General features: G+C 33.9%; 6 protein-coding genes and 1 long non-coding RNA gene across 9 annotated transcripts in view; 3 read left to right on the forward strand and 4 right to left on the reverse strand.

The window, feature by feature from the left end:
• The window catches only part of LOC144473263 (uncharacterized), a 31597-nt gene extending 26826 nt beyond the window's left edge, over positions 1 to 4771 (forward strand). The window contains exon 3 of the mRNA XM_078186977.1: positions 3459 to 4771. Within this exon, the coding sequence (XP_078043103.1) occupies positions 3459 to 3710 (252 nt within the window). The 3' untranslated portion in view covers positions 3711 to 4771. The remainder of the gene's footprint in view (positions 1 to 3458) is intronic.
• LOC144473264 (uncharacterized) lies at positions 2178 to 3595 on the reverse strand. Of its 2 annotated transcripts, none has more exons than XR_013494533.1 (4): positions 3445 to 3595; positions 2891 to 3085; positions 2356 to 2797; positions 2178 to 2271 (listed from the first exon to the last, which is right to left on the reverse strand). It is a non-coding gene; the product is annotated as an uncharacterized LOC144473264 (long non-coding RNA). The 2 variants fall into 2 exon arrangements; XR_013494534.1 differs by having other exon boundaries at positions 2891 to 3075; positions 3445 to 3496.
• A 3156-nt stretch (positions 4772 to 7927) lies between the features above and the next one.
• On the reverse strand, positions 7928 to 9894 carry LOC144472307 (threonylcarbamoyladenosine tRNA methylthiotransferase). Its single transcript, XM_078185269.1, has 3 exons — positions 9838 to 9894; positions 9261 to 9716; positions 7928 to 9195 (listed from the first exon to the last, which is right to left on the reverse strand). Exons 2-3 carry the CDS (start codon positions 9656 to 9658, stop codon positions 7971 to 7973), a joined length of 1623 nt encoding a protein of 540 aa, XP_078041395.1. The 5' UTR covers positions 9659 to 9716; positions 9838 to 9894; the 3' UTR covers positions 7928 to 7970.
• A 319-nt stretch (positions 9895 to 10213) lies between these two features.
• Positions 10214 to 10913, forward strand: Borcs7 (BLOC-1 related complex subunit 7). The gene is made up of 3 exons (XM_078185612.1): positions 10214 to 10435; positions 10517 to 10655; positions 10734 to 10913. Exons 2-3 carry the CDS (start codon positions 10518 to 10520, stop codon positions 10911 to 10913), a joined length of 318 nt encoding a protein of 105 aa, XP_078041738.1. The 5' UTR covers positions 10214 to 10435; position 10517.
• Positions 10778 to 15490, reverse strand: LOC144472480 (ubiquitin thioesterase otubain-like). Its single transcript, XM_078185609.1, has 6 exons — positions 15415 to 15490; positions 13284 to 13464; positions 13164 to 13216; positions 12543 to 12842; positions 12270 to 12470; positions 10778 to 12198 (listed from the first exon to the last, which is right to left on the reverse strand). Exons 2-6 carry the CDS (start codon positions 13324 to 13326, stop codon positions 12001 to 12003), a joined length of 795 nt encoding a protein of 264 aa, XP_078041735.1. The 5' UTR covers positions 13327 to 13464; positions 15415 to 15490; the 3' UTR covers positions 10778 to 12000.
• On the forward strand, positions 13609 to 15689 carry Pole4 (DNA polymerase epsilon subunit 4). 2 transcript variants are annotated; one of them, XM_078185611.1, is made up of 3 exons: positions 13609 to 14135; positions 14223 to 14384; positions 15556 to 15689. In XM_078185611.1, the coding sequence occupies exons 1-2, from the start codon at positions 13899 to 13901 to the stop codon at positions 14361 to 14363; spliced, it is 378 nt and encodes a 125-aa protein (XP_078041737.1). In that variant the 5' UTR covers positions 13609 to 13898; the 3' UTR covers positions 14364 to 14384; positions 15556 to 15689. The 2 variants fall into 2 exon arrangements, with proteins under 2 accessions (XP_078041737.1, XP_078041736.1); XM_078185610.1 differs by lacking the exon at positions 15556 to 15689 and having other exon boundaries at positions 14223 to 15105.
• On the reverse strand, positions 15521 to 19806 carry LOC144472478 (uncharacterized). Its single transcript, XM_078185608.1, has 6 exons — positions 19595 to 19806; positions 17757 to 19286; positions 17241 to 17682; positions 16949 to 17164; positions 16649 to 16878; positions 15521 to 16576 (listed from the first exon to the last, which is right to left on the reverse strand). Exons 2-6 carry the CDS (start codon positions 19274 to 19276, stop codon positions 16450 to 16452), a joined length of 2535 nt encoding a protein of 844 aa, XP_078041734.1. The 5' UTR covers positions 19277 to 19286; positions 19595 to 19806; the 3' UTR covers positions 15521 to 16449.
• Positions 19807 to 20143: the final 337 nt, after the last annotated feature.

Genomic DNA, 20143 nt, shown 5'->3' on the forward strand with positions numbered 1-20143 from the left:
GACTTCTCTTCGGTCATTATCGCCAAGAGAACCATTATCTGAAGTTCGATATTCTTAATTAACTTCCTGTCATCTTATATCACCTTCGCAGTTCGTAAAAACCTCGGTACCAATAAATAACTGTCCTAATAATTTCTCTTTATCTTCCTTTATATATTTCTTTTTTATATTCTTTTATTCCTTATATATTTAAATATATTTTTTTTACTTTATATATTTCTCTTTTATTACTTTTGTATTGCTATTCCTGTTATTTTTCTGGTCGATTTCTATAATTTTTTCTGTTCAATTTTCTTATTATATTCCTCGCTTTTTTTTTGTTATTTTCCTTGTTCATTTCTCGATTATTTTCCCCATCATGTTTCCTGTCCCTATCCTGGGAACATTTTGTAGATACTAAATGAATTTCGCTATTACTTCACCTACTATACTTTTCCTTATTACGTCCTTTAAAATAAAAACTGCAAAGGTAAACAATCTTGATACTTGCTTGAAGAACAATATTTCCCTTGAACAGACCATGTCCCGAGGGTCGTTAGAAAAAATGGTCCGGTCAGTAGGCGTAACGAAACACAATGTGGCAACACGACATTCGAAAACATTAATTTCGACCGGGCATTCCAATAGAAAACCCAACGGCCGTCTTAATGATAGAATGCGGCGTTCGGTTTCGGTCCAGGTTGTAGATAAACGCACGTGAATCGGAAAGGGACCGACACAAAGTTACAGAGGGACCGCCCCGAACTTCGGGGAACCCAGATAAAGATGCTGGACCGGGCCGAACCGTCCACAAAGTTGTGCCACGAATGAAAAGTATCGTTGTGCTAGCTTGTAGCTGTTCTTTGTTGGTTTTTCGTCGAAACGTGACGTACAGATGTTTCCGTACGATACCGGACGTTTTTCGTATAGCTACCCTGTCTGATAAAGCAGCACAAAGCAGATAAAGAAATGCTGCACATTAACAAAGTAGAGATAAAGTATCGATATTGATATCTACCTTTTTCGGTTGCTTCAAATTCTTCAATAAAACACACTGTTCTTACTGATTCGCACAGTAATGCATAAATCGTAGACTTCTTGTAACAATGTAGCACAATGTATAGACGCTCTGTAACCATGTTGAAAATTAGATCGAACAGGAATTATATCGGATGAAAGTGAATTATTCTGAATAAATATCATTAAAACGTAAATAAAATCGAATTGAATGGAATATTACAGAGATGACAATTAGAAAATAAATGTATCCAGTTCGTAATGCTCCGCGACTTCCGACTACTGTGATTAAATGCAGACGCGTGATAACCACCGGAAGTTGCCGAGATAGTTTCCAACTAGAGCACTTGTGGTGTGAGTAATTGTGAAATATTTATTCATTATTAATTTTAATTATTTAAGAATACGACAAAGTGTTTAATAGATAGTTAGCCGGGGTAATTAAATAGATTGCGTCTATGAGAAACGAAACGAGAGAGCAGAGAGATAAGATCGTGATCCATGCGTATCCATATGTCTGTTAAGAGCCACGAGGCCCACCTTTCCCGCCAGAAGTCATGGCGCCAACGTTTCAACGTTTTCTTTCGGAATTCACTCGGTTGCTAGGCACAAGGACCTCGGCGACACCGCCGTAAATTATTCGTGGACGAAAGCGTGCTCAATTTTGTTCGACTCGCTATCAAACAGGATTATCACCTTCGACCATATTGAATTCTAAAAACCATATTGAATTTGATTAAAAATTAATTTCTCAACATTTGTATACTTGTAATAGTAAATAGATTATTGTCGAGTGCTTTGGGTAATAGTACCTTGAATAACAATTTTCAAAGCGTTGTTATTTATGTGAATAGAAAGTTATTGCTAAAATTAGAGAACTGATGTTACTTCTATTGTTGCTATAACTCATTTAATTCTCTGCAAACGACGAGTCATGTATCCCCATTGATTGTTTCGAATACTCTCTCCTGCAGGCAGGAGGATATTTTCACTTTGCACATTTCTGATCGGTGAAATTTTCTCACGCGCTCGCCGACGTACTAATTACCAATGCACGACAGATGCTCCAAGCAACACGCCGAGACAACATTGCTCTTTGTCCGTGACGCTATGTTTCCATTCGCGAATACCTACAATATCTTTCCACCTTTACTTCCATTGGTTATCCACTCATTAACAACCCTCGCGCACGTTTATCAATAATTTTAAAACCTATTTACTTTCTGTTGCCTTTGGGATTCTTCAAAGTTCCTTGAATTTTTCCAAATTGTTTCACTGAAAAGGATTGTAATTTAATTAAAAGGATAGAACTTGATTCATTTGCAATCATTTTTAGCAATTCGTAATGCTGTATATTACCTTGCGATAATATTTATAATATTAATAACCAATTTTTGCATTCATGAGCACGCGTTTTAAAATGCATATGTATGCAAGCAGGTGAATCCCCAGGTAATCCGTATGTTGGTGTTCGGCTCGACGCTCCTTTCACCTCGTGTTATACTGCAATAAGTCACTCTGACGTGAACAGGTGCAGCCTGACGTCACTAATACGATTAATTATTGTCCGCACAAAAGGGTTCGAGAAGTGTGATTGTATCGGCTTGTTCACTAATTACTTTTCCGTTTCAACGATTAGCCCTGTACCAGTGCAACTAGTCGCATTATCTTTGAGTCGACAGGTTCAGCTCACTGATAACCAACTTGAAGTGCTTTCACCCTCTATAATGGGATTTTCTCGCGTTTACTTTACCCTTTAATTCATTCTTATCTGCGGCATGCGAGGATGATGTCTGAAAATCTGTAATTGAAATTATTGCTTTAAAATGATTTCTAAGAGACGCCAAGTAATTTACATAAATTGTTCTGCCGTTTTTTTCTCTCTCTTTCTTACCGTGTAACTATTTCAACGAATCCTTGTAGTATGTCTTCACATAGAAAGGCAGTAGCAAGTAAGACGTTGGAATTAAATTTGAATTCAGTGTCTATATTACCAACAGTCCATCTCGGTAATATTTGCCGTCGGTAATACTTGCATCTACTCTAGCGACCACCACTGCCGTCATGTTACCGCATGAGCTGAAAAGTACTGTTTACCGACCGGAAGTATTTTTTATTCGCCAACAAAAAATTTAAATAATATATTCCATTTATTTAGAAATTAAGAAGTTCGAATATCGCATTAAGTTGATTTTTCATTCAAATTTATAACTGGAAAATGATTTATCCAAGTACGAGAACATTTCATATTAATCTTTATTCACTAATTTGCTCAATTAGCTTGTTACTATTTATTTCTGATGGCTGCAAAAATTCTTTGTCAGATCAAGTATAAATTTACGTTAATTTAGCATTGAAAGGTTTTAAGTTCTTTATCCGAGCTTAAATAGTTTTCATTAGATGTTGAGAAAGATTATTTTTGATATTAATTCACATATTAATTATTACCTGTTTAATTTCAGGCTAGTCGCACGCTGGAGCCCTGGGAGCATCTGTTGCCCTGTCCAAAGTGTTCATTCCCTTGTCACGTAAACGACGAGAAGAACGTGGGAACATGTTCAAGGCAAGGCTGCTTGATGGAATTTTGCACCTCCTGCTCATCAAGGCCGCACACAGGCCCCTGCAGAACACCCCTGCTAGCCACACCAACCAAGAGGAGCAAACGTCTGGTAGTCGGCTCTAGGCAGAGCAAACGAAATCTCAGAAGATTATGAACTGTCAAACATCACCTTGATTTTTCAACGCATTGTATTATAATCGCGTTCCTTAGTTTCCTCTTAAGATTCTCGTCTTTCTCAAGGTCAAACGTTCGCCAAACCTCTGCCTCCAATAGTATGGAACTGAAATGAATGTTAGTTTAACTCATCAGTACAGGGTTATTAAGGATTATTAAATCTCTCAGGGTTTTTCAAACTGGCAGTGCTCAATGTAGCAAGAGTGTGAACCTTACAATCTAAACTTGCCTCATTTCTTACATTTATTGTGACAATAGTACTTCAGAAAGCAAGAAACAACTGCAGAATAGTGAGTTAGCCCACAAATTAATATTCATTTTAATCCCAAAATGTTCGGCGATGCCCAACGTGGTAACTGTGTAGGAGAGAGAAGCATCTTATAGCGTTGAAATTACCTGGTAACTGTCTAGTTGCATTCAATAATTTATCTAACCATCCTTGAAGCATTATTAATTAGCCACGAGCATAGCAGCTGGTTTATGGAACATTTTCGGGACGTTCTTTCACTCTTCACTTCGTAAATTCGCGCAGGCGCAAATTAAATGAGCATTTTAGCAGCCCTAAAATTTTTGGAGGACAGAAGGCCCCGCGAGTATAGATTAGCAGCGCGAATGAGACGCGAGGGGTGAGGAAGGGAGCCACGAGGCCCCGTAAAAGCGGGCTCGTAAAACCTTAAGGGGTACGACCACTTTTTACTAGCTTGAAACCGGCGTGCATTGCTAGCTAATGAAGCCGGTACTGCAAGAGAAACTCTGTGTAGTGAATTACAGATTTCGCAGCTGAAATATGCCATATGTATTTATCCAAATTATTTAGAGCTGAATATGAATTGCACAATTTCTGTTAATTATAGTTGCAATTTTTGCAGTTTCTTTGCACTTTCCATATGTAGTCTATTCATACCAGCCAAGTCACAGAATCATGCTTAAAGGAAACTGACGAGGGTAAATAAATAGTTCTGCTATTTTTGTAACATATAAGTCACCGTAAAACCCAAGGAAACGCGTAACTTGTATCGTCTTTTTAAATTATCAATTAGTTGTGTTCGTTCAATATTAACAGGAGTGTGTTTTTTAACTGTATTGTTCAAAATATTTGTCAAGACTAACACAGAGCAAATGTTTATACATTTATGGGACTCATGGTGGTCCAATAATTTCAACAATAATTGAGATTAGTCCAGCTAGACATCAATATTGATGGAATTTAAAAAATCGTAAATTCATAAACACGTGGCTCACTAATCATATATTAATATTCTTCCGCGTCTTCTAACTACTTTGAACATTGCAGTTAAATAAAAAAAAATTATTTTATCCCTTTGACAAATTTCCGATTTTAACAGTTGGTTCAAATCTCAAAAGAAGTTTTTAAAATTTTAGTTCCATTACGATCATGCTCTCTCTCTTCTTAAGAGCAATATTTAGCGTGCGTGGGCGTTTCATAATTGCAGGAAGGATAAAAGCGAACGAAAACCGTGAGAAAGAAATGTAAAAAGTAAATAAGATTGTAGCGCGTGCGAAAAAGGATCGGTTGAACCGGTTGTACGTATTGCTCCTAGTCTCACGAAGCACGAGATCAAAAAGAGAATTGCCATTACTCGTAAGAGGGTCGCTCAAAAAGTATTAATCGAAGTATGCATAGATAAATAATTTTTAAGAATAAAATAAGAACAGTGCCAGAAACTAGGGAATGAAAAAGAACAGAATCTGGAAACTATGGGAGCACTATAAATGACAATAACTGTGAAAACAAAATCTTGGAAATAATCTCACGGTTTTTCAAATTTCTATTTTTATATCTTCATATCAACCGAATGAGTGTAGCTTACTAAAAGATTAATTGCCTTTGTTGCTATAGTGCTCCAGTTTGCAAGTTTTTGAACCGGTACGAGGGAAAGCTACACTTTTGTGCCATTATGTAATGTACGCCATAAGAATTGCCATAAGGTATTTCGCGTTAATATTTAAGCAAAGGGAGAGGGATAATCACGATTGTCCCTTTCGCCATATTTTATTTTTTACAATGTTTTTAGTGTGTAGTTTGTCATGTGAATTATTTGTATGATCGTTAGAAAGCGTTGGTAACGTGCCAGGTTTCGTTTAGAGTTGTTTCGTATTATTTGAATGTTATTTTTGTACCGGTGTATGCTTGATCGCAAAAGACTGCATGTAAATAACCAGTGCATAGTAATATATTTTTGTCTGTAGGGAATATCGTGGCCAATACCCGCCTCTGAATTTTAAATGAAATAGCATTTTATTTAATGTCGAAATGAAATTTTAATTATTATCTGGAATTTTAATTAACTTAATTCTGAATGCTTAATATGAACATTAAAAAAGAACGGAAACTTTTTGGTATAAAATATGATATATATCGAAATGTAAAATTAAAATTGAAATGATTTCATGTATTGGCCACAGGATTGGCATTTTATAAAGAGGCAAGGAAAAGTTCAGAAGTTCATTAACGCGTATCACGAAATGCGCACCGTTTTATTTTCGCACTTTTGGTCAGTACCTTAATTTTATTTAGTAAGATGCTCTCTATTTACTGCATTGTCATTTACAATTTGTGCCATAAGTATGTGCATTGGATTTACACAAAATTTATTGGTTCGAAAATCCTTTAAAAAATGATAAAAATACCATTTCTCATTTTCACAAATAATTACATTTTTCATTTCCATGATTTTTGGCATAAAAATGTAAGAACAGCATAATTTTTGCCAATGAAACAACAAACCTCTATTTTATTATCGTTAGACTTTAGTCTTTTATGCAACTATTTTTTAAACACATTAAAAAATAGTAAACATTAAATAAATCACATTGCTTCAAGTCTCTTATTGAATTAGGAAATAGAGATTTTAAATAAAAATCTCGTTTAATTAACGTAGCCAGCATGACAATTCTTTCGCGATTTAATTACTTAATTTTCAATAGCATAGTGACAAAACAATCGTCTCAGAACCGCGTGGGTGCTACTGAGCATCCGTAGGATTTCTGTGATACGGGACAATATCATTCCAGTGCGTTAGTGTTTTAATTAAATAATCATTAAGTAATAACGTATGCTCAAAGATTTAAAAAATTCTTTTGTATATACGGCTAAAATTTAAATATCGAAATTATTTTCGTGATGTCCAGTGCCTTAATAAGAAGAAAGACGCCAAAATGTATTGTGAAAAACGCAGCATTGTTTTCGAGTGCTAAAAAAGAGTATTCTCTGTGTAAAAAAATAATATTAACGAAAACAATTTCAGCCTTTTGATACATAGATATTTTTATTACTTAAAACGCGATGGTGCCTCTTGTAAATAAATTTGCGCAATATAGAAAGTTATTTGTCCATCGTATACCATTTATATGGAGGACAATGTACCTTATAGGAAATACCACAGACTCCTACGGTTTTCGACTTTTTCGAGAATCGATGGAAAATTTACAAATCAAATAAAATTAATAATAGTCGAAAAAATAAAATCCAAATTTTACGTCATAAAAAACAGCCATAATGAGATCAGTCACCATTTTAATTTTCTTTGACAAGATCATAAAATAACTTTACTCTTTATGAACATAATACTACACGTATGCAAATATGGTGCGAATTGCGGCAACATTTTATTTTATTAAAAAACAAAGATAAAATTAAATTATATGAAGTAGTAATAGCAACATCATTAATGATGAGAATGTAACATTTTTAAATATTCGTTATTAATTTCACAAGCAATATTTAATGAATAATTTTGAATGAATATTTTGTAGCGATTCCATCAAATATTTTTTAATTAAAAAAAATACTCAGGAGATATTGTAAGAATTTTAGAGTTAATATTATACCAAATAGAGAGAACATTGTTAACGCAATAAATTAAGTAGTTTGTACTTTTCTAGAAAATATCTCACTAGTTCGTAAGTGTTCTTTTGTACTATTTTTTAGTTCTCTTTTGTATTATTATAGTTCTCTATTAATATTAACTCAGCGATTTAAGTTAGTTTTGTACGCGTTAAATTATATTGATAAAAATTTGTAAGCCCCCCTGGGGCAGGTTCCTGCATTTTGTCAATTAAAATATTCTTGATTAATTATTTACTGTCGCCTACTTTTACGAATTGCCTTCTCCCATCACTACAATATTCAACAGAAAACAAATGATTAAAAACCATAACTCAAAATAATTTGTTCTGAATAGAAAGATGTATTTATTTACAACTTGTGTTACATTAATCAAATCATCATAAACTTCCATAAAATCCTCAAGATCACAGCGAGAAAAATTACTAACACTGCAATGACCCTAATTTTTGATGGTTTCATCTCTAAAGGAACTGCTGAAACAGTTTTCATAGGTGAAAACTGTCTCGAGGAAGGAGATTTTCCTTCGTTTATGGGCTCGCCTTTCATAGAATACTTCGTCGTTTCTACAATCTTCACTTTAACCATTTTTCCTAAAAATTCTTCTTTCAAAGGCACCAAAATCTGTTCGTAAAATTTATTATGTCCAACATAGTGCTTCTTATCGTGTGATAGCTCAGTAACCAGGATATCTTGGACGAGTCCTACCCTATTATCATAAGGGAAATACGATTGGAAAAATTCGGACAACCTTTTCGTTCTTTTTTTCACTTGCTGTGTTGGGACACTTTGCATCCTGGCAGCCGGGGTGCCAGGTCTGGGGAAGAACTGGTTGATAAATAAACTTGGAAATTTATGCTTCTCACAAAGCTTTATGGTCTCCTCAAAGTCTTCCTCTGTCTCTGTGGGAAAACCACAGATGATGTCAGTGGCAATTGTTACACCTGGGATACGTTCCCTAAGAAAATTGACGACATGCTCAAAGTCATCCTTTGTATACTCTCTTTTCATATCAGACAACACCTGATCGCTACCAGATTGCACCGGGATGTGCAAAAAACTGTACACCTTTGGATGACTCAGAATTTTGCTGATTTCCTCTAAATGCTCCATCATATACGGTGGATTTGTCATTCCGACGCGGATCATGCACCCATCAGGTACAACTTCGACAAGTTTCCATAATAATTCCGGCAAGCTAGTGCCTATGTCTCTACCATAAGTCCCTGTGTCTTCAGAAGTCAACCACAGCTCACAGACCCCTTCATCAAAAGCTTGTTTTGCTCTCTCAACAATTTCCTCTGGTGGATAACTTCCCAGTTCACCTCTTGCATGCTTTGTTTTGCAATAAGTGCATTGATTTAAGCATCCTGTGTTGATTGCTATGATTTCTATCAGTGGATTTCTGCGTACTTTGGGCAGACTTAGGGAGGCACCACCCTTCTTCTTGCCAGACTCCTTCTTCTGTTGTAGAAACCGAACTGTGTTGCCTTTTAAAGTTTCCTCAACAACTTCTACTACCCTGTCAATCTGCTGTACACCAATCATACTTAAACCTTGAAGGAAGGACGATTTTGGAGCTCCCTGTGGTACACATCTAAAAGATATAATTAACAAAAATTAACAATGATTAAAAGAATTGTTTTGTATTAGAATGCATACCCAGCTACAACAATGTGCTTTCCAAGTTTTTTGCCTGCTTCTATTTCATTTCTGAAGTGATACTCCGCAGGAGACTTTACAGTGCAGGAGTTTAGCAGCCATAAGTCGGCTATATTTTTGTTTTCTGTTAACTTATAACCATAAGCAGATAGCTGACCAGCTATGTACTCGCTGTCGGAACTATTGTGAGTGCATCCCCAAGTTTTTATGTAGATTGTCTGTGTTCCTGGTACAACACTGTTCAAAATTGGAGGCTGTGGTAGTTCTTCAACAGATTGTTTTTTCTTCGACCGGACTGTTATTGTTTTTCTCGAGCTGTAGCGGTCTTTAGGTGTAATGTCCTGCGAGGATATAAGGTCCTCTATGTCTTCAATAATATCTTCGCACGGGGCAGACATCTTTTAGGAGTTTCAATTACATAAATAGTTTTTAGGTTAGACTTGAGATTCATAAGACCTAGAAAAATACTGAAATAAGTTGCAATTCTTTCGAAATACAAATATTATTATAATTTGTAATTGTTAAGAACGATCAAAAATAAAATGTAAAAGATGTATGAATAATGGAAAATATTTACTCTGGTCATCGTTTTCTTAGTTAGGTTATGTTTCACAGGCTCTCGACAACATGTGTAAATACATATTGAGAAAATTGTCACGCCAATTTCTTATAGTGAGAAAATGTCTATGTTGATCATTAAGATATCGCTAAAGTTAAATTCCTGGAATTTGCTATTGGCGTCATCTAACAATAGGTCTTAGAAGTTTTGTGTGATCATTTTGGCTAATAGTTTCAACGCTTTGCCATTTACTAATTGGCGGTGTTCGGAATCTGAACAGAGCTTCCAGATTTTGTTACAAGGGGCGTCACTGTTCGATTAGCAGTTTCAGCGTTTTGCCATTTACTAATTGGCGCCGTACGTAACCTGAAAGAAGCTTCTCAATTTCACCACGAGAGGCGATACTGTCATATGTCAACATATTTGGTTATCATTCTCAACCTTTGATATTTAACATAGACGAATATTTGCTTTAAATAAAGTATTAACAATTAAAACTAACGGTTCTATTCATGTTAAAATATTAATTTGTGTATTTAAATCGTTTACTAGAAAACCGGTTCTAAGAAAAAAAAAAAGAATTGTACAATCATACCATCCAGTTTTTAATATAAAAGTACTTTAAATTTGAAAAATTTATTATTAATGTTTCAGCCATTCAAATTAAACATTTTTAATCTATATGACTTTTGAACAGCATGGCGTCAGCTTCAAGTACTAGTGCTCGCAGTTTGTTTGTCGATTCAAAAATGAGGCTGGCTGACAGGGTGCAAGTTAATGTAAACAATATTGCTTCTCTAGCAAGACAAATACAGAGAGGTTCTAAAAGCAACGATGTAATATTCCACAGAAATGTTCCATAATTTATGCATAATTGAGATTGACTCCATTTCTAACAAGAAATCTATTTACAGATCTTGATGCACAGTGCAAAAAATTTTGCGCAACAGGAACATGGTTTAGAAATTGCAGAAACGAATTTAAAAAAACTTTCTCTCATAGTTACACATTTAGAGTATCAAATGGAATGTCTTGGTAGAAGTTCTGTAATCTTAGAGGAAGTTACAGAACAAGTACGTGCCATGCAAAGATAAATTGTACACAGAGAAATTAATTACAAATTTATCATTAATAATTTATGTATTATGTGCATTTGTATTATACCGTTATACTTTGATAAAAAGTCTCATTACAATTATTAGAGTTAAAATAGCAGACTGTAGGTCACATAAAGGACACATTATAATTCAGTTATATTATAATTTAATCACAGTGCAATTCAGTTACACTGATGTTTACAGTAGTTAGCAATGCGATTAACTGAAAAACTTAAATTATTTACCCTTAGTTTTATTATTAGTCTTGACTTTCGCTGTCAAATGACAGTGTTAAAAATGCATCAAATACAGTCCCATTTAAAAAACATTGATTATCTTAAAGTCTTAAAAATCATGAGCAAAAAGAGACATTTTATCCGACATTTCTTTTCTTGTTCTTATCAATAATAAGTGAAATTCATTTAAGGTGCTCAAGTTAAATCGGCCACCCTGTATATAAATACTTAGTAGAACATGTTTCATTATTGTTAACGAATTCGTTCATGTATAAAAGATATTATTCGAATATTTACATAAATAAATATAATTAAAATCGTTTCAATTACTATAATAATTTGTATGACTTTTAAAAATTTCTATACCTTCATGAAAAGTTGTAATTAAATATTATTATAAAAATAAAATGCACTAATGTAATGCAGCCTTTGATATGATTTTTTTATTTTTAATCTAATGATTCAAGGAAAGTTTAATATTAATATAAGCATTCGAAGTTTCAATTGGAATACGAGGAATAATATTTTGTACTTCATGTTGAATTATTTATTCCGTATATTTAAATTTATAATTGAAATTAAAAAAACTGAAAGAAACAAAATTCAATTCACATCATTTCACGACAATTCAGTATTTGTATCCGTGCAAATACCTTTCCTCGTTTACAATAAATTTCGTAATTTTGCAATTCGTATTACAGAACTTAAGTTAATTAATCACAACATTAAATTGTATTCGACCAAATCAGAAAGTCTATCAAACTTTTACTACATACACAAAACGAAATGCTCTAAGTAAGTGATTTTTGTCATGAAAGACGTTCCAGAGTATTAGGGTACGAAATTTATCAGGGGTAAAGAATATCATAATGACCGGGACGATACAGTAAATGAACTGAGGGAGTGGCACCTTCTGGAAAATCATGTGCAGTCACTTCAGTTCCTGCACCTCGATCCATGTACCGAACTCTAACTCCTGTTCCTAGAGCAGTACTCATCGCGATAATGTGAATATGATCGGATTCTTTATACATTGGCTCGACTTCCTGTAAAATTATAAACATTGTACAAGGCGAAAAATATTTAGTCATAGTAATTAAATAATCCTAATATTTACTTGATGACAGAATTCTAAAATAGTGCGTTCTCCCTCAATAAAATGCTGATAAAAGTCAGCTTCACGTTGCAATTGACCAGATGTAATTAATCTAAGATATACAACAATGTAATCAGAATAACCTTGTTCGTTAAAAAGTTTATGCAGCTCAATGTAACTTGATTCTGCATCTCCTCCTACTTTATCAATCACTTCCATAAACTGTGAAAAATATTAAATAAAACAATGAACTGTAATTTTTGTATAGTACTATAAAGAGTTCTATGTACTTACTGTGTCATGAAAGTCTTCAACCGTAAATCGAGGAAAACCTAATGCTACTAAACAGTCTTTACTTTTTAATGCAAGTTCCCGAAATTTCTCATACTCTTCTTTATTTCCAATTAGCTTCTCAAGATAAGCGTAACTAAAGGCTCTGAAAAAACAGTTTCCATCTGGTCTAGTTCTTCTAATATAAGAATATTTCTGGCCCAGCACTTTAGCTTTAGAAAGGTAAACACCATCTTCCGGATATTCACGCTCCAAGCTTTTTATAGACTCTTTCTCTCCGACTAAAGCAATGGATTCGGAAATCTGGAAAAATTTAAACATTAAATTACAATGAGAAGACTAACATCGGTGTTTCACAAATCATCTTCTTCCGATGAAATATTCTAAATACATCAAACGGAGAACGATTTTCGATGTAACAAATTGCAGAAACTATTCGCGAATAATGCAGCATAGAGAAATATGTACTGAACAAGAATGCACAAGACAGAAGATATAAACATCAATGACAATTATCGAAAGCAATGGGCTACGACTCGTGATTTACGAACAAGAAATGATCGATAACTAACAAGAATATTCACGACACACGAGTTTCGTAAGTGACAGAAAATAAATATTAACCTCCTTCTCGATTCGTCTTTGTTGCTGAAGGATCAACTCATCTTGGTTGACGTCTGTAATAAAAACGAGTATCATAAATTATATGTCTGCGGCTCGAGACCATAGTATACGTTTAAGAACCTGTATTTTCCGTTAACTGCCCTTTCAAAGGTTTCTCTTCCATATTTCAGGAGATTTTCATAAATTTTGAAACGACTGTCAAATTACCAGTCGTAAATAAAAGCCCGACGTCCATGTGGAAATTGAAAAGACATTTGCCGTCGTATTTGAACAATTCAGATTGGCAACTGTATTTCCTAAACTGGACAGACACACAGTCATAGAGTACATAAAGACAAAAATTTGGCGCGTTTTCAAAGGTGCAATGTCTGTATCATTGTGTATGTCTGTACATATTTGTGTACACATGTATGTATACGAATCATGAGTCTGCCCATCCATCCCATCAACCTTAGGGTTGAAATCTAGGAACAAAGTTAAGGGCGGTGACTAATAATAAAATGGGTATAAAATTTCGCCTTAAATACGTATGAACAATCCTGTTAAATAAATAATGCGATGAAATGAATGTCTTGAGCAATTTTTGGCTCGTGAAATCGCGTATTATATGATACAGAAAAACAAGACTAAAAATTGTTCATAAGAATCATATCCAAAGACCAGAGATCGAAACAGGTTAAAAACACTGTTTTGACCGGCAGTAAACATTTGTTAGACATCCGAACCAATTTGAACATGGCTAATTTTGAAAATGATGGGAACGACGAAGAATTGAATGAAAATAATGTCAGTGGCGCGGGAGAAAATTCTCAAGACTCTCAGGATGAAATCGAGAATAATAATCGTATGGATGAAGAACAAAAAGAGAAGTTAGTAAAGTTGCCATTAGGCAGGATAAAGAACATAATAAAAATGGATCCTGATGTGCACATGATCAATCAGGAAGCTGTCTTCCTGATCGCGAAGTCTACGGTACTTGTATAATGATTGCAATATAGTTTTGAAATCGCTGAATTTATTCTGTTCGTTTTTCTAATGTCGATTCCCGTTTTATTTCAGGAACTTTTTATCGATTCACTCGCCAAAGAATCCTATAAATACACAGCGCAAATGAAGAAAAAGACAATACAAAAAAGAGATATAGAGAGTGCAATCAACAATGTTGATGCACTTGTATTTTTAGAAGGAACACTGAATTGATATTCAATTGTCAAATGAAATGTAAGATAATACTAAAGTTTAGGAACACTTTATAATCTATTTTTGTACGAAAACGATAACTTAAAGTACTGTAGAATTTTGTAAACAATTTTCATATATATATATATGTATGTATATTGTGCACGTATATATAGTTACTTTGGTAATGTTTATTCACTTCAAATTTACATAACCAAATCACGTGTTTAACATTAAAATACATTTCATTTGATTAAGTAAAAATAATGATCGAATTTCGTTGGAATTTTGCTGTATTAATTCACTCTCAGAACTTCGTAAGATAAAAATACAAAGTGTGCATGAAAATTACATAAAGGTGCTTTATTACGTTTTTTAAGCTCGAGGAAACATAGTTGTTATTTTTCTTTCCTCCCGGTAATGAAGACAACAGTATTGGCTGAAAATATTTTGCTATTTTTATACGAAAATTTATAAGCTGTTCATTTAATAATGTGTATCACTTCGTTATAAAACTTGTCGAATACACATTTATATAATTTCATCTGCACATACAAAGAATTGTACATTTTTTTGTTATTATACAAATAAAATATATAAGTGAACTTTTGTATAACACATTCATACATTTTTACAGATACTTACTTTCGTTAATCGTATTAGTTTGTAGTGTACCTTGTATGATGCAGAATGAAATTTGTACATTACAATTACACTGCCCAACATCAATTTTGAGTTTTAGTAATCAATATGCAATTTTTAAAACTTTCGATAATTTTTACCTTTTCGTTCGAAAACGAAATGAAATTTATCTTGACTTGCTTTCTTAATATATTATTTAAACATGTGTAGATGTTAATAATATTATTAAAAAGTATGCATTTAGAATTATGTAAGAGAATTTACAGAATTCTTAAAAGATAAATTTCGTAAAAATTTGAAATTTTTACAATTTCCTAAAAAAGCTTATTGAAAATCAAAACATAAAATTATTGTTGGACAACGTTACCTGCAAGGTGGGATTTAAACAGTAGTTACAGCATTCACATGCAATTTTAGAGAATAAACTCACCGATTTTCTTGATTCACATGCCAGAGAACACAAAATAGAGTATTTGGAACATGTCTATCTAGTATACAACTTATTCATAACACAGAAAGATAAAAATCAGTCTTACTTTATATATAACGCCAATTATTTAACTTTTAATAGGCTACCAATTACAAATGTTCAGAGATCACGGCTCACGGTAAACAATGACGATGCGAGAACGTATATAATATCAGTGGATATAATAAGGCGGACTATCGTTTGTATATCATTATTCATATATACATCAATTACACATGGAGAAGCTATTATTTTGACCGCAATTGAAATAATCTAATCGCGATTGAAAATTCAAAGCATACGTTATAAAAATTCACATAATAAAATAAAAAGGTTCTGCATGTTGGTATCCTATAAGTAGAATCGATAGTTTATGATATACAAGTCCTAAATTTCTTCCATTGCTTTTCAGTTTCATCGAAATTAGAGTAAATTCATTATTATAGCTTCGGTTTGCACATTATGTTCAAATACTACCATAATATTAATAATGAGTATTATATTTAGGATAAATTAAAGGGTCATTTATGCATCAACAAGTGTTGTAATTAATTACACTGTGCAACACTAATATTACGTTTTGATAACCAGTGGACAATTTTTATAGATTTTGATCAAATATCATACAAATTTATAAAACTCGTCTACTGATTATTAAAACACAGAAATGAGATTAAAATTTGTTGGACAGCATTATTAATTCCTCGGTACCTTTTTTCCTCAATTTTCCATCCGTATTGAAAATTCTATACAGAATTTTCTTAACCCTCAAGTTCAAAATTAATCTCTCGAAATTGTATTTTAAAATAAATTTCAATTTTAACAAATTCAATTCTTAAAACTGTTTCTAATACAATTCGTACATTGTGCTAGAGTCACTGAATATCGTCAACATTTGTTTTTGAAAATACGAAATTTCATCAGAGAAGTATGTATATTACCGTGTAATCATACACAAAGGATACTAAAAGATTAAGCAGCGGGTTGCCATACATTTTACTTCTTACGTTTAGTTTTACGTCGCTTACAATCTCTAAAGGAGTTTTGGTCTCCTGGTGCGCTTGAAGTTCCCGTCTTACTGTGATTATACAAATTATTTAAAAAATCCTCAAAATCCGCTTCACTGTTAAACAGAAGAATTCGATTAAAATTCATGAACCTCTTTCGAGCAGTTTATTAAAATTTAAAGCTGTACCTTGTATTTGGGTCTATTTGCTGTCGCTTCTTGCCGCAATTAGTCGTTTGTGATGGCGATCGCTGACCCAAAACGATTCTATACTGGATGCTATGCGTGTTCGCTCTGAGATGTTTCAAGTTACCAGCCTGACAGGCTGCCCAGTCAGTGACATCGTACACAGCTCCCTCCATACATGCGTAATAATGCCACAGAAAACCCATGAGACGAGACTCTGCCCAAATATCTCCCTGTTCGAAGTTCAAACAATACGTTTATTATGTAAATCAACATTTTGAAATAATTATTGCTAACATTTACCTCTTTCGCGCTATGACGTATTTTACACTGAGCACAAAACCTTGCAGCGTAGCAGGGACGCTGAGTGGGAATCCTTTTGTGCCTTAGGCCACAGTTTGTGCACCTAATAGTATTCGCCGCCTGTTCCATTTTCCTGTGCAGCTGAGAGATCAGATCGCTCAGTTCACCCCATGCTGCTTCTACTTGTCTGGTTTGATCAAAAGCTTGTCTGCGTCCCTGCAATATAAATTAGTTTATACAATTATATTACGAATTTTTATAGTTTTAATCTACAATAGATGTGGAAAATTACCGGTTCACCAATTATATCAAACGCGTGTACAAGTATCTTGAATGCTTCTTCTGCTCCTGGCTGGTTATTCTTATCAGGATGAACCAAGAAAGCTTGTCGCTTGTAATATTTCTTAATGTCGTCATCCGAACACGTTGGCGTGACACCAAGTATACTGTACGGATCCTTCCCTTTGCAAGCTAGTAATCTCTTCATGGCTTCTTCACCAGTGCTAGGTAGGGCAATATTAGTTTCAAGACCTCCTCGTATCCAGTTACTGTTTTCTTCTTTCTCTTCACTTTTTGCTCTTATTTTACGCCAGAATGCAAACTTGCTATTCCCAAACCAGTTATCTAACTGTCTACCAACAGCATTTAAAATACGAAACTTGGAGAAAGTCATGGCTAAATAAACCCATAAGTATTTTAAGTATAGTATGGTGTGGTACCATCCACATTTACCACTGAAACAAAGATAAACATATATCTAAACAAGTTCTTCAAACTAAAATATACCTTTTTGTTGTGAATTACTTACAGCTGAACAATAAGATTGGCACTCATGCTAACTACGTCGGACACTAAGTGTAACAACCAATGAAATATTTTTAATCCAATTTTACACCAACGACTGGCATATTTATTTAAATTTTTACATAGATCTTTCACCGGAGATTCTCTGTTCTCTCTTCTACGGTTTCTTTGTGCCTTTTTAATTTGCTGTGCTTTCTCAGCTTGAAAACGCTTGGAATTCTTTTCTTTAACAATCTTTTTCTCCTCTTTACAGGTTTTATTTGTGACTTGTTGGTTTTTCTCTATCTTCTCGAGAGAAACAGTCTGACTGGAAGTATTTATTGTGTTCAAGTTATTGTTTATTTGTATGGGTCGTTTTGGGATATTTCCAATAAATTTAGAATTGCTATTTTGAATTTTCGAATTATTAAGGGTTTCTCCTTTCTCACTTTTCTTCAGTGTTTTGGAAACCTTTTTCTTTTCAAATTGATTAGATCTATCAAAGGTATTCAGTTCGTGAGATTCAGTTTGGAGACCAAGGTTGTCCAAAGACACCCAACGTCTTGGAAGATTTGTGTTATTCTTCTCCAAAATTTTTCGTGGTGCTTGTAACTTTGGAGAATTATGTTCATCACTTCCAGATGAATTCTGCCTCTTCAGCACAGCTGATTTCAATTTATTCTTCGAGTTTTTGTTGGATATTTTCTTGTTAACAGATTCGGATTTTGGTTTTATTGATGGAACTGTTAATGGTGATGGTGGAGTTGGAGCAGACTTTGTCAGAACATCCGAATAAGATGGTCGCATTGGTTTTACCTCTGCTATTGCACGAGGCTTCTTGTGTTGAGAATCTGTAGAACTACGAGGTAGTTCCTCTGGGTCTCTGACATCACAGGATGATTGTGGTATTGGTGTTACATTTGGAGAGCTACCAAAAGGACTGTACGTGCCAGACTGATTTGGTACCCAGTTACCAACCAAATTATCAATCAACTGTTTCCCATTGAAGTTCTGTGTTCGCATATCAGATTGCACCGTTATGTGTCTATCATTAAAAAGACCATACTCCCTGTCAATTATATTCTGTGTCCTGTATGATGTTATATTTGAAAGCTGACACTGCTCTGCCATAATTTGAGATGCATTACCATATATTACATTAATGTAATTGCCTCCACCAACGTCAATTGTACCTATCAGGTCATTGTTCTCGTTTATACCTAAATGATTTACAGTTTGTGATGGAAAATAAATAGAATCAGTAGCAGAATCGTAACTTGACATGTCTTGCATATAGAGAGGAGCATTCATTGGTGGCATTGACTGCATTGGAGGAGAATTAGCATGTGGCGGTTGATTGGTAATGTAGTGTCTTGCTTGTCCTGAAGAATAGTCAGTCCAATTATGAGATGCAGCTTGCTGTGAGTTTATACCAAACTGTAGATAGTGGCCATTGGAATTCTCTAAGTCAGTGGTCATGGTCTCAATGATTTTGTCTAGAGACATACGCTTAAAGCCTGGGGGCGATTGTTGTTGCTCTGCCATGTTGCAATGTCTAAAAAATATTATGTTTATATATAAGACACGTTTGCATGTGCACTACAGTTGGATTGTAAAATAAAAGGTAGTACTTTGGAGAGAAATTACATCCTATAAAGCATGAGAACTTCTTATGAGATTTTCGTTATTTTTTATGAATATGTATAGAAATGTTAATATTGTTGTTATATGGGACATAAAAACAATGTATGGAGCATTTTAACGCTGATGAAACAATTTCAAGAATTGATTTTATGTGGTTTAATAACCTAAAACAAATATTTCCCTATGAGAGTGCAGCAGGTGTAACGATGTAATACTCACTTTCATCGGCGAATAGGCTAACGTTCACTACTCGATTACATTGTAGTCAAGACACACAGATTCTAAATAAGTTCGACGATAAATACTATATTTCTGAGATATGAATAGTGCAATTTGAAATTATATACCATGCGGTTTATAGAAAATCAGTCACTGCATTTGTCGTGATCCGCACTACCATCGGATTCATAAACGGATCACATAAATAGTTTTCTTTCCGTATACACGCATCTGTGCATACTCAAACAGACGTGTGCGTGCGCGCACTGACACTGTTGCAAAAAGTTACCAGATAAACGAATGTTCAATTATCAAACCGTTATAGTTTCGAATGAATTATTAATTTTAACTTCTTTTCATAAATCGAAATCTTATTTGCTTTATTACAATAAGTGAGTATACACGTACACATTATAGAAAAAAGTTACTAAACAGAAGCATGCAATTATTGAACCGTTATGCTTATAAAAAATTATAAATTTCGAATTATTTTCGTTTAAATGAGCTGAAATTTGACTTAGTTTCTTTAGCATACTAAATCTGCTAGTT

The sequence above is a fragment of the Augochlora pura genome, chromosome 7 (genome assembly GCF_028453695.1).
Source record: "Augochlora pura isolate Apur16 chromosome 7, APUR_v2.2.1, whole genome shotgun sequence".
Classification (NCBI taxonomy): Eukaryota; Metazoa; Arthropoda; class Insecta; order Hymenoptera; family Halictidae; genus Augochlora; species Augochlora pura.

What these genes read in the sequence shown, in the direction of transcription:
- Pole4 (XM_078185611.1), top strand. Translation starts at nt 13,899, where the DNA reads ATGGCTAATTTTGAAAATGATGGGAACGACGAAGAATTGAATGAAAAT. An exon ending in TCCTGATCGCGAAGTCTACG is followed by an intron (nt 14,136 to 14,222) that starts GTACTTGTATAA and finishes GTTTTATTTCAG; the next exon opens with GAACTTTTTATCGATTCACT.
- LOC144472478 (XM_078185608.1), bottom strand. Translation starts at nt 19,276, where the DNA reads ATGGCAGAGCAACAACAATCGCCCCCAGGCTTTAAGCGTATGTCTCTA. An exon ending in GCCAATCTTATTGTTCAGCT is followed by an intron (nt 17,683 to 17,756) that starts GTAAGTAATTCA and finishes TCTTTGTTTCAG; the next exon opens with TGGTAAATGTGGATGGTACC. An exon ending in TTGATATAATTGGTGAACCG is followed by an intron (nt 17,165 to 17,240) that starts GTAATTTTCCAC and finishes TTTATATTGCAG; the next exon opens with GGACGCAGACAAGCTTTTGA.
- LOC144472480 (XM_078185609.1), bottom strand. Translation starts at nt 13,326, where the DNA reads ATGGAAGAGAAACCTTTGAAAGGGCAGTTAACGGAAAATACAG. An exon ending in TTGAAGACTTTCATGACACA is followed by an intron (nt 12,471 to 12,542) that starts GTAAGTACATAG and finishes TATTTTTCACAG; the next exon opens with TTTATGGAAGTGATTGATAA. An exon ending in TTTTAGAATTCTGTCATCAA is followed by an intron (nt 12,199 to 12,269) that starts GTAAATATTAGG and finishes ATAATTTTACAG; the next exon opens with GAAGTCGAGCCAATGTATAA.
- Borcs7 (XM_078185612.1), top strand. Translation starts at nt 10,518, where the DNA reads ATGGCGTCAGCTTCAAGTACTAGTGCTCGCAGTTTGTTTGTCGATTCA. An exon ending in GAGGTTCTAAAAGCAACGAT is followed by an intron (nt 10,656 to 10,733) that starts GTAATATTCCAC and finishes ATCTATTTACAG; the next exon opens with ATCTTGATGCACAGTGCAAA.
- LOC144472307 (XM_078185269.1), bottom strand. Translation starts at nt 9,658, where the DNA reads ATGTCTGCCCCGTGCGAAGATATTATTGAAGACATAGAGGACCTTATA. An exon ending in AAGCACATTGTTGTAGCTGG is followed by an intron (nt 9,196 to 9,260) that starts GTATGCATTCTA and finishes TATATCTTTTAG; the next exon opens with ATGTGTACCACAGGGAGCTC.